This window comes from Bactrocera latifrons, unplaced genomic scaffold, assembly GCF_001853355.1.
Source record: "Bactrocera latifrons isolate USDA-ARS-PBARC rearing strain unplaced genomic scaffold, ASM185335v1 scaffold_13, whole genome shotgun sequence".
Lineage (NCBI taxonomy): Eukaryota > Metazoa > Arthropoda > Insecta > Diptera > Tephritidae > Bactrocera > Bactrocera latifrons.
Genome location: NW_017534741.1, coordinates 2,142,848 through 2,155,698, shown reverse-complemented (window position 1 = coordinate 2,155,698; position 12,851 = coordinate 2,142,848). Strand labels below are relative to the sequence as shown.

Here is a 12,851-nt window from a genome sequence, read left to right as displayed (position 1 = left end):
GTTTTTTTTTTTTTTTTTTTTTTTTTTTTTTTGTTTTTTGGGTTGGTCTATTTGGCAGCTGCTACTAGAATTATACTAACTTTAGTTTGTAATTTGATAATAAACAATTATTACCAAAATAATAGTTCGGTTTGCGAGTTACATCTAGCATTTCATCCAATACTCGGTCGATAAAATCACATAGCAGAGTCGATAAGTGAAGCAATAATGTATCGATTTGCACCATATTTACCTTAGCAAATCTCAGAGATCCCGTAAAGTGCGCACAGAGAATACGCTATTGTGGCTGTGGATCACTGTAATGAGTGCATCTGCCATTCATTTTATGAACGATGGTGAAGAAGAACTTTTGTTTACGGGTTTGCAAAATTGAATCCGAACCACCATAAGTTATATCGTTTGTTTGGAGATGGGTGCAGAGCAGTTTTACTGATTTCTGGATGTGTGCCAGGTTGTTCAATAAATTTTGTCATTCGATAAGAGGTGGCGAGATTTTGTAGAGGCATTTCATTAGGCAGTGTGAGCCATAGTTTAAGTAAATTTTGGGTTTTAGAAAGCTTATGGTGCAACCTTTTGGACTAGTTGAAAGAAACAATTCGTGATAAAGACCCGGTTTGCAGAAGAAAAAAATCCTTTCTCATCAAGATAACGCACCGTGTCACAAGAGCCTTTTGACAATGGCTAAAATCCATGAATGAAAGTTCGAATTGTTAGAGCATCCACCGTATTGACCAGGTTTGGACCCCAACCACTTCCATTTTTTTCCAGAACCCACAAGCTATTGTTGAGATGTCGTTATTTCTTCAAAAAGTCACTGTTTGATATGCTCTGTGAGCATATTTCTTCAAAAATAAAGCGGGCTGTATTTTAGAGCCATGATTAATGAATTTTTTGTGACGTTCCTGAAACAATTTATGGAAAACAATTCTATCGAGTGCATTATCGTGCGAGTATATGCGAAGTCGCTTTTCTACGCTGGCAAGCCTGAGACGATTGACGCCTTAGACGGGAATATTTGGATCATTATTTCAGATATATTCAGGGATCTGAAATGAGACCTCTCGTTTGGAACTTATTCGAACCAGCCACGGGGATAACCTGACCGAAATAATTTTTGAAATCCATTGGCAAACCCACGTATTTATAATAAGCTAAATTCATGGCCATTACATTATACTCTAAGCATTTTATTTCTTCTTGATATATCAGAACACATATCAGAAAACCCCTTTGTATATACTTTAATGAATGTCCGACGTTTCCCTCTGGCTGTTACAAACTTATGACAAATTTAACTTTACTTTGCTCAGGGTATAAATACAGATTCCATTTCTTAAAATGTGAACCATTTCTTTTCGACTCTGAGCTCTCTGAGTGCAGTTTGTTGAGCTTGTTTGATTTAATGCCGCCGGCATTATATTTAATTGAATTAAAAGTTTTGATCATTACTAAATTGGTTATAAATCTCTTGTTCTTCTTTTGTTAGCTCGGCATACTAATTGATTAACTCTCCACTGCATTCGCACACAAATCATTTGCTGGTGTTATTATCAAGATCTTCAGTTAGAAAATATAATTAGGCGTTTAATATTTACCGCTTGGTATGTTTGCTCCTTTTATTTCGAACCCAGTTTTTGAAAATTATTAACTTGGCAGATCTGGGCAGCTAAACATTCGGCATTACTACAACTACAAAAGCGACTTTAAGGTATCGGCTGTGTCAAGTAGTTTGACAACGGTAATTTCGCAGAACCAGTTGCCGGCGCAAATATGTGGTAAGCGTGAATAATGGCAGGGCGATGCAATGTTCTAGCAAAACAAAAGCGACATTTGCCGCAATAAATTCTAATAATTAAGTTCAAAACTGGAAATATTGCAGCAAACGGTTTTTTTTATATTTTTTTTCTGACACTTGTTCGGCGAAATTGGCGCCTCACACTCATATTTGGGAATCGCATAAATATTGCAGTTAGAATCTATGGCGGATGTAGTCGAGTGTTGTGTGCAGTCAGATAAACTCAAATTTAATAAAAAAGACAAAATGAAATTTGTTGTAAGGATTTACTTTGTAGACATACTTTTAAATAAAGAATCACTATTTTCATATAAATTTAACTTTCCAGATCGTTTTTGCTTGCCTGTTCGCCATTGTGTTGGCCAACGAAGAAGCTAATGTTTTGAAGAACGAACAGGAAGTCAATCCCGACAGCTTCTTCTACACTCTTGAGCTCGACAATCACATTAGAGCCGAACAAAAGGGTTCACTGGAGGGCAAGGAAGCATGGATTGTCACTGGTGAATATGAACATCTGACGCCCGAAGGCAAAACTGTCAAAGTAACTTACAAGGCCGATGAAACCGGCTACCATCCACATGTTGCCACCGTGCAGTAAGGAATAACAAAAAGTGTGAAAATAACTTTGAATTAACAAAAAGGAACAAATAAAAGACGCGTTTTTGAATAAAAAAAAAATTAAATTAAATATTTCTAAACTTCTATATGACATACAGGTAGCGTGATTGGTTCATTTTCATGGTAGTATTGTAAATATTTGTATACATTTATATGTACAAATCCCTCTCAGGCATGGAAAATCGATAACAGTTCGGTATAGTCCACTGCTTTCGAGTTAAACTATCAAATAAATTATATGAAAAATATAATGCTAAATATTTAACATACTTTTAGGCATTGTTAAAGTTCAGTTGTTTCAGTAAACAATTTAAAAAAAATAGTTTCTGGCATCTAGTAACGTCTTTTCATCCTGGGAATTGATTTTCATTACTCCAATCCTTAAAGGTACCAGAAAGGTGGTAGTCTCCAATCACAGGTCTATTTTTAAACACTCTACAAATTCCGAAATATGTGAGTGCTCTGTTAAAAATTAATTATTTTTTGCAGTTAAATCAATCATTAACGTCAATCACCAGTCCTTTGTCTTAGGTCGCTCTACTCTCTTCAAAATAATCAGAAACTCCGAAGATGTGAAGAGGTATTCAGACCAGCTTTGTTAATTTGTTAGTGGTTATTCGGTAATTTTTTATGTGGGTTTTGTTTTTGTAAAATTAACAGATTATCTTTTTACCGAGTCGCGAAGTACCAGACTGGCAAACATGATCGTTTTTTCGTTACTTGGTAACATCACCCAGCTGTATTGTTTGCGTTGTTGCCTCAAAAGTTAACTTAATTCATTGTGAAAAAATACATTTGCTGTACTACAATTTAGTTTCTGACAAATTTTTCAAAAGTGACTATTTAATATAATTGAATTAGCTCTTTTGAAATAAAATTTACATCCACTAGTGATATACAGCAAAAAGTATGCTCACGGTTTAGTGTTTTAACGAAGTATCATCTAACGAACCACCAGATTAACAAGTTCGGTCTGAACATCCCTATTGAGAGTTTTTATGATTGCTGCCTGAAATTACAGCTTCCTCACAATGCTCTCAAATCTCGTGCACCTTCCAAATCATTATATCCTAAAAGGTATAACCGAAATCAAAAATGTTGGCGTAATCTTTGACAATAGATTTTCTTTCAATAATCACTCTCTTTTCGTGCCTGGATTTGTCACTTGAAATGTTTCCAAAATTTCCGCCTCCCATACGTTAAAATTACTATTTACATATTTTTTTCTTTCTTTCTTGGAGTGCGCTGTATTCGTCCGGTGACCATATTGTCTATTCTCCTTTGAAGGGTTTGAACCATTCCATTTAACCGTTTAAAAGAATTTTCTTAAGTTTTCCCTCCGCTCCTTAAAAGTTGTTAACCCCATACGATGGCCCGTTTTCTGTATTTCAATTTTTTCGATGTTATTAATGGAAGTATGTTAAGAAAAATTAATTCCAATATTCCTCTGCGTTGACTCAGATTGTTTTCAACATTTTATTTTACAAATGAGAAACTGAATTTGCAAATTATGCCCCCCCTCAAGTATGCTGTCCGTGAGTTTAACTCGATTTCTAAGAAAGTTCCACTGGGTTTTACTCACTCTAGGGCTTCCTCATTGACGCACTTAACTCTGGTTTTTAGCTATGTTATCTATTGTAATTTCATTATTTTATATTTAAGTTATAATTTTCTAATAGTCTGTAAAAGACAATGTTCATAAACTTAATTAACTAAATAAATAAATGTCAGTTCGATTATTATTTAATTTTAATTAGCGATTGATTTTTTCTCAAAGCCTGTCCGTATATACATATGTAGATAGGCGGAGGAAAGTAACCGCTTTTCTAACCCTTCATGAACAATTTGTTTATTTCGAGACCAGACAAAAGTTTTTCAACTGAAATAGCAGACAAATTATTTGTATATATTTTTAATTATTTCAAATATTTATATAAATGAAAATTAACAAGTTCTGCAACTTTTAGAGTTATAAGAATTTTTCTCTTGTACTTTTCGCTAGGCCCATTTGGTAGTATTACCATTTAAACGTTGATATTTTTATTAAGTGTTGATAGAATTAATGTTTAATTTTTTTTTAATTTTGACGCAGTAAGCGATATACATTTAAAAAAAAAACAGATTCTCGAATAAATGCTAGCGTTCTTTCTAAACTTATTCGTATTGCGTTTATAAAAGTTTACGTGCTCAGATTTCATTTGAAAATAGGTATTTTATTTCAGCTTAATCCCTTTAAAAATAGTCGAAAATTTTTAATGAAAAAAAAGAGTACAGAGTAAAGTTGTGAGGCAAAATTGTGGGTAATAAAACTGTTTACAACTTTTGTATTATCACCTTTCTGGCCTAATCTAGCCAAAAATTTAGCATTTCTTAATTTTATCTTGTCAAAAACGAAACTTCTTCCACGAAATTTGGAGTAAACTTAACTTCTTTTCTCCGAAACATATAGTCTTTACCATTTAAACTATTAATGAGGAAAACTTCTTTCGATATAAAATCGAAAAAAACGCTAATTTTAAATCAGGGTTTTTTTTTTGTAATTCACTAACGTTTATGTTTGCTGAAATTTTTGCGTTCTGATGGTAAAAAAATATACATTGCTATAATGAATACGCTCAGAAAATAAAAAAGCGCTAATAATTTTGAAATATAATAATATATGTTCGAAGAAGAATATAAAAGACTTAAGAAACGAGCTCAATAATGAGACAAAGGTAAGATTACGTAACGATTTATACAAACGATTGTTATGTGTTCAACATCGGCTGCGGACAGAGAAGAGCGGTCAAAAGTGTTTTATAACTGAAAAAGAATGCATAAAAATATCAAATAAAAAACAAAATTATCGAAAAATAGAACCCATACAACATTCTACCAATGAATGAAGTCTAGTTTCAAAACCAGATTTCATAACAATTTCGTGGATTTTTTCTTAAAACCCATATACTCTTGCCACGAATCATCGCAATAACACAACAAAAACATTTAAAAAATAACACTTGAGTTAATATCACATTCGTCCATATATTTTCATTAGCAAGCAAATTAAAACTTAAATGAAAGAGTAATTAGTTCTTACAGTGTGAGCACATTATTCTTGGCTTGGATGGTTCTTAATGTATTCAATGGACTTGAGGATGTGCTCAGGGATAGGATGGATCCACTTGCTGTTTGGATCGGGATGGAAACCATTATCATCGGCATTGTAAGACCAACCGACCTCTTCACCTTCTGGCGAGATGAATTTGAAAGATCCATCCACCTTCCAGACATCATCACCTTCCAAGCGACCTTGCTGCTCTAGGAGCACACCATTGTCGAGTTCAAGTACATAGTTGAAACGATCGGGCTCAACTTCTTGCTCGCTCCTAAGTACATTGGCTTCCTCGTTGGCGAAGGCAATGACCAACATGCAGGCGCATACAATCTGTACATTAGGAAGAAGAAGAAACAATGAATATATGATAGTAAAAGTTAGTAATAGAAGTTAGTAATAAAATCAACTCACAAGGAACTTCATATTTTCGGTTGCTCAGTGATTTGTGTGACAGACGCCGAAGAACTGATGATGCAAAATATTTTGTTTTCTATATTTATACTAAATTAAATCTATGCAAAATTTCTTGCTTTGCCATAAAGTAAAACTAGTTGAGGAACTAACTGCAACATATAAATATGTGTTGACAAAGAAAGATGTACAAAATATTGCCCAATAAAATACATAGAAAATTCACATAACACCATTTTAATGCTTTTCCAGTTGCGTGCACAATCTGTGTTTAAGTCTAGTTAAATGCTAAGTGAAATTCTATTTGCGAATTTCCAAACCGGATATTTGCATTTTAGTTGACCTACTAGTAGCATCTCTTGATCGCTTCAAAGAGTCATCTTCTTTCTTATTTCGCTTATTTTTATTTTACGTGGAGAGGAATGAGAGCAATTATTATATTCGCATAATAAATATCAGTCCAGTCATTAAAAATGTTGCGAATTTCAAAAAAACTAGCGCAAGAAATATTTTTTAAATAAAATTCATTATTTTATTAAATCTAACGTTTATTCAATACATGTTTCAATATCCCGCGTTGTTTATTTCAGCCTGACATATTTCATGACAGCTTGCAACTAAATTTTCGCACATTTCACAGGAAGCAACCTCCAACTATGTTGGAGTAGATAAATTAAATCTATTTTTAACGTTAAATATTTTAGTGATACTTTGGCTTTCAATAAAGTTCTGACATTTTCTACTGGATGATGACTGCGATGCCCAATATAAAGTAATAAAAGGAATTTCTTGTTTCCGTTGAGTACAGAGACTGCTCTTATGTTTCTGATCATGGTGTCCTTACAGTATTCAATCATGACTTTTTTTTGCCGTAAAGCATTTCAGCTTCAGGCTTGTTGTGAGCCATCTCAAAATCCCAAAACCATTTGCAGAGACACATACACACTTCTTGGGTGGTCAAATAAGTCTCAAGGAGTTGAACCATACAACAGTTGACGCATCGGTAGGAATGAACTTTTTTCAATATGTGTTTTTGAAAGTAGGTGTTTGGTTACAGGTCTGCTGCGTTTAATGCCAGAACTTTGAACTCTGAAGTGAATAACCAAGCTCTAAGTAAAATATCACCGTCATTAAATTCACAAATGAGTATACCCAAACCTTATCCTTTTAAAGGTAATAATGGAAACTCCAATTCTAGCAGCAGATGTTTGAGTTTCTGTGAAAGTAAGAGGCACAGAATGCTAAATCTAGCGAACAAGGTCGCTGAATATTGATTTGACCGTTAACGTTAAAATAATGCTGCTTCTCTGCTAAGTAATAGGCTTCGTTGTTAATTTCGATTTAATCCTCAACAATTTGGAGAGCTAGCTGCACTTTCGCTGGCAACATTGTTAAAAATGGCCAATTTTACTCCCTTGTGAATGAAAAACAAGCAGCAGCTATGACAGCTGTTTTTCAAATTTTCAATAATAAAATAAGAAGTTTTATATTATGATGTTACGTTATGATGCAGTTTTAAAAATAACGTATTGATATGTCAAATTGTCGACTAAAAACCGCAATGTTTATCTCTTGTCCATTTTCATTGAAAATATTATAAAAATCAGATGTTTACGAGAATTTAAAACCAGCAAAGCTGCCATCTGTCACTTACAAATTTGGATCCGATTAAGTGCGCAGTTAATCCGAATTAACGCTGCCCTCTGTCAAGGCTATAAAGAACATATAACATCAAATATTTCTACAAGTTTCAATGGATCCATATAAAGAATAACTGAAATTTCGGGCAGATTTCACAGCGAAAGAGTTGGATTATGGCATACTACAAAATAGAATAAACAGCTTATTTTATATACATGTTCAGAATTCTTCAATTCGCAAACCATAGAGAGTGGCGTATCGAATAAACAACTTGTACTGTATACACAAACTGTATAATGTATACATCAAATGACGCCACCTTATATGTATAAGTATCACAATGTTCGAAATTCATTTTCTTAATATTTTTTTTTTTTTTACATGTGAAAATTTGGCAAGAGACCGAGCTCGAATAAGGCGACCAAAGAAGTAACGAATTGAAATCGGTTAATTTAATAATTAGACTAATGTATTATTATCTAACAATTGTTAGACAATTATTTTGAAATATTTGTACCCTCAACATATTAAGTTAACCACGATGTTTGTAACAACCAAAATGAAATTTTAGAGTGACTTTAATTTAGTCATGACCGTCTAACTGGCCATAGGCCTGTATATATACGAACGTTTCTCAATTTTCGAGACGTCCTTCCGAAATTTTGCTGTCGTCTTTTTCTCACCAAGAAGCTGCTCGTCTGTCGGATCAGTAGATATCGGAACACTATTGCATATAGCTTCCATACGAACTGAACGATCGGAATAAAGTGCTTGCATGGAAAGCGTTTTCATTTAAAGTTGTAGAGAATATTTCATATTTATCAAGGGTACCTTAAATTCAATGCAATAGAAATTAACGTTATTTCTTGTTTGATTTAACTTTCTGCCAAATTTAACAATAATATTGCTTTAAGCAGCAAGAAAACATATAATAATTCAATTTTCTTGTATTAATTGCTGCCTAAATAAATAGACATGAGCGATTTGAGAATTCTATATGGTAGACTTGTAAAATAAATTTTTTCATTAAAACTCTTCCGAGTGGTGACCTAAATCTTGTATTAGCAATAGTAACATATTTGAAAGGAGTTTAATTCATACATTCGATATTTAAGCAAATATCCACTCAGCAAGTTCTAGATCGACTAACGAAGTTATTCTGTCAAACTGACAATCAATTTATGTTTTATGACTGTTTTTGAAATACGCTCCCACGAACTATAAAAATATTCCTGACACAGAACAATAACGGAAATTTCTGCCAATACAAGTTTAGACGGTTTCGTAATGCTACTCAAAAGCTAGTTTCACATTTTAAGCTTAAAATTTGCATTCAAACACATGCACGACTAGTATGATAACATATTCTATATATATACTTTAGTTGTATTCATGCATATGGAGCGTTAATTCATCTTTGGACAGATTCAACGGCAGAGATAAATTTAGATAAAATTCAAATATTCAATAAATATGCTAATGCTTATTAGTTGCTTGCATCTAATTTCTAATTCTAAGAACTGGTTCGCAGTAAAAGTAAACCAATAGAAATAATTTATGTGACAAGAATGAAAAGTTTTTACTATAATAGTGCATGCGAAAAATTTAAGGCCAGTAAGAAGGGAATGAAGTTAGGTGGAGTTCGTTTTAAAAATGGCATTTGACAGATTTTTAAAAAAGTTAAAAGTGCTTATATAATATAAAACATTATTTTTAGTTAATTGACTAAAATAAATCCACCGATAAGCAATACTCAACACTAAGCTGAAAATTATACCAAAATATTGTGGGCTGTATAATTAGTGGAGCGCCGTAAGGTTTATACCTCGGACTGTCAATGAATCTTTACAAAACTTTGGAAATGTGTTTTTAATAGTATATAGAAAAATGTTAAAAAAAAAAAGCTGGCCGATCTCAATTTTTTAATTATTATTATAAAAAATAATTAATTTCTTGGAGTTCTCTTTGATTTATAGTAGTTTAAAATTATATTTTAAAAAGAAGAGCTATTACAAACTTGATCTTAGTTCTTAAGGGACCGCAGGTATAGACATGAAGGTCGGGCAGCGGAATAGAAGGGACATTCCCCTCCCCGACCTTCATTTTTATGCCTGCGGTCCCAGCAGCTGTTGAGTGGTGTTAATGCGGGCCCTAACGGAATAGTACACTTGGCAACGTGCTAGGCTTAATACGTACATAGCTGCTGTTGTTCGCACCGAAAAAATTCTAATTATTGTTTATTTACAATTAATATATATATTATTGTGCAGTGAGCGTGATGAAAATTAATAACTGCACATTACTGAGTTTTACAAAGTTTGAAAATAGTGGCATAAAGAGTAAGTATTTATTATTCGTTTAAAAATGGGTGAACCATCGAATAGTGGTAATATAAGTAATGATTGCCTCATTTGTAACAAAATCGTATGTAGTTCTGAATTAATTTCCGAACTAGGAGATATTATAAAAGTCACTAGAGGAATATCAACACTGAAAGCTGCTTCTACGGAGAGAGCGGATGGACTTTCTCAGTATTTAAATAGTCGCGAATTTGTCTACGTGCATTCAGTATGCAGACAAAAATATATCAATAAAGGGTGCATTAATTCTTATTAAAAAAAAAACACCACACCAGCATGCGCTTCTCCTACAAAAAAAAAATTCGAAAGAGAAGTGGATGAAATGAAGGAAAAAAGAAAATCCAAATCGTCAACACAACAAATTAGCTACGTAGCTACTTCTGATTTCAAGAAAACGATATTAAATATAAGTGAAGAGAGAAGTGAATATTTTCGCAAAATCCATAAAATAATTGTAGGCGTGTTAGATTTAGTAGCTGAGGAAGCTAAGTATCACGCGGATTGTTATATTCGTCGATGCAGCAATGGAGCAGATTTTCAAATATATTGAGGAAAATGATGACAGTCAGTTTTCACTGGCAGAATTAAAAAGTATTGTAACAATTGACCATATTCCTGACGATAAAACAATAAAAATGAGGTTAATGAATCATTATTAGAATAATATTGTATTCTCCAATAAATTTGGATCCAATACAATAATATGTTTTGAAAAACAACAATACGAAATATTGTCCGATAACTGGTACAGTCAGAGGTCAAAAGATAGTGAAAAAGAAGAATACCGGATTTTTAAAGCTGCTGGTGAAATTTTACGACGACACATCCGGACGCAGGTTTATGATATTAAATATTAAATTGTATCCCGCTAGTGATAAAATGTTTAACAACGTTCATGAGACAATACCAAACTCTCTATCATTTTTTTATCAGAAATAATTCTAAAGGACAAAAAATGTAAACCAAACTTAATGAATCATTGATATTCTTCAATAGTCCATGCGATTATATCTGCAGTAAGGCCTCGTTCATTTGTATCACCACTGCATGTGGCTTTAGCTGTTACACTTCATAGAAAATTTGGCTCCAAAAAATAATGCAAATATGTAATGCTTTAGGCTTTTGTGGATCATACAAAGAAGCAATAATCTATGAAGCTTCTGCAACCTTCGCAAATCCTGCGAAAATAAAAACAGGCACTTTTGTACAATTTGTGCACGATAACGTAGATTTTAACGTTAACACACTCGATGGCAAAGATACTTTCCATAATTTAGGTTCGATTGAAATCGTAACTCCGAGCGATGGAACAAGGTCATATACCCCTTCAAATAACTTATCAAATCAAAATTTCGGAGAAAGAACCAAATTTAATCCCTACAGTTTTTTCAAAATTAAACATTCTCTGGATGTATATGAAATTCAAAACTAATAATGACTTCCCAAGATGGAACGGATATATGAATCTGTTAACAAGTGCACATGGTTTTGATACTTTGTCAATAATATTCTTACCATTCATTAATACATCTCCAAGTGATTATAATACTTTGTATACGGCGATGAAAACATCAGTAGAAAACGCAAAGTCGTTAAATATGAAGACATGTATCAACATTTGATCAACTTCTGTACATAAAATCGCGTGATATAACTTCAGCGATATTTTTATCAGATGAAATGTTTACTGTTGTCCGATTGGGCTCTTTTCATACGCTGATATCGTATATGGGATCTATTGCTTATATAATGTAATGGCAGGAAGTGGAATTAAAGAAACCCTCTCTACGGTTTATGCGGAAAATACAATCGATCATATCAAATCTGGACGTGCATATGCTAGAACGGTACGTTCACAGATACTTCTGCAGCTGGCTTTATCAAGATTAATCGGCCGAAAAATGTAAAAAAAAAATTGGCCGATCTCGATTACAACAACTTTTAACAACAATTTACTGGAAAATAAGAGGCGAAAGGGAGAAAAATGTTTACAGTAAAGTTTTTAATTTTATATTTAATGAATTATGTTTGCAAAGTAACTTTAATGTTAATTTATTAGATTTTTGCAAAAAATAATGGTTTACAACAAAAACTTATCATTAACTATATACATTATTGTTCATTATTGTCGTCGTCAATCTCGTTGGGGTAGATTGTGGGTAAACGATTAGTACAGCTTTCAACATTGCATTCTAAGCAAGCTGCAGTGTAGTTTAATCCACTTTTCCTGCACCCACAAGATGTTCCACATCCTGTTTTGCATGAGCAAAAAATAATTTTCAGTAAAGATTCTGGAGCTGGTCAGTGCATCATTGTTTGCGGTAACAATATGCCGCATTTATAATTCCAACCCCATTCTTCTGGTGATATTTCTCTTCAGAGCCATGTTTGAATTTGTAAAAATACTCTTTTAAAGTGTTCAAAAGCGACATCTGCAGCAGGTGGTAAAGCCGACAGCTTAATGCAGTTACTTTTAGTAGTTGCTTTCAAAAAAGAGTTATATCTTAAGATATTAAGATCCTTAATCGGGGGAGCACCGTATAATGCAAGAGTACATGTAACACCAGCCTTAAAAATTTCATCGATATCTTTGCATTCATTTTTAAAAACCGTCTCAGCATTTTGCAAGTCTGTTCGTGTTTGAAAATTTTTTGCAAACACGTTTTTGCCACTTTGGAAAAAGGCTGACGTCGTGTCACAGCCAGTGAATGCATGTAAGAACAGAATATGCTCTTTACACTTTGGTAATATTTTTTTTAAGCTTTTAGAAGAGTACGCTTTTTGCGGTATTTTGCCTTTCGATGGTTTTCGAAAATAAATTTCACGATCTGGTGGTGAGAGTGCAGTCAATAAAACAAAAACATCGACATCTTCGGACGCTACAGCAATGTTTTCAGACTGCAGATTAACTGCAGTTTGAATTATGAGT

The 12,851-nt window shown here is 33.1% G+C and overlaps 2 protein-coding genes across 2 annotated transcripts; one reads left to right on the top strand and one right to left on the bottom strand.

Annotated features, from left to right (window-relative positions):
• The first annotated feature begins 1,986 nt into the window (after positions 1 to 1,986).
• Positions 1,987 to 2,508, top strand: LOC108978915 (larval cuticle protein 9). The gene is made up of 2 exons (XM_018949430.1): positions 1,987 to 2,053; positions 2,124 to 2,508. The coding sequence occupies exons 1-2, from the start codon at positions 2,042 to 2,044 to the stop codon at positions 2,391 to 2,393; spliced, it is 282 nt and encodes a 93-aa protein (XP_018804975.1). The 5' UTR covers positions 1,987 to 2,041; the 3' UTR covers positions 2,394 to 2,508.
• A 2,909-nt stretch (positions 2,509 to 5,417) lies between these two features.
• LOC108978914 (larval cuticle protein 9-like) lies at positions 5,418 to 5,969 on the bottom strand. Its single transcript, XM_018949429.1, has 2 exons — positions 5,922 to 5,969; positions 5,418 to 5,840 (listed from the first exon to the last, which is right to left on the bottom strand). The coding sequence occupies exons 1-2, from the start codon at positions 5,931 to 5,933 to the stop codon at positions 5,505 to 5,507; spliced, it is 348 nt and encodes a 115-aa protein (XP_018804974.1). The 5' UTR covers positions 5,934 to 5,969; the 3' UTR covers positions 5,418 to 5,504.
• Between the last annotated feature and the right edge of the window lie 6,882 nt (positions 5,970 to 12,851).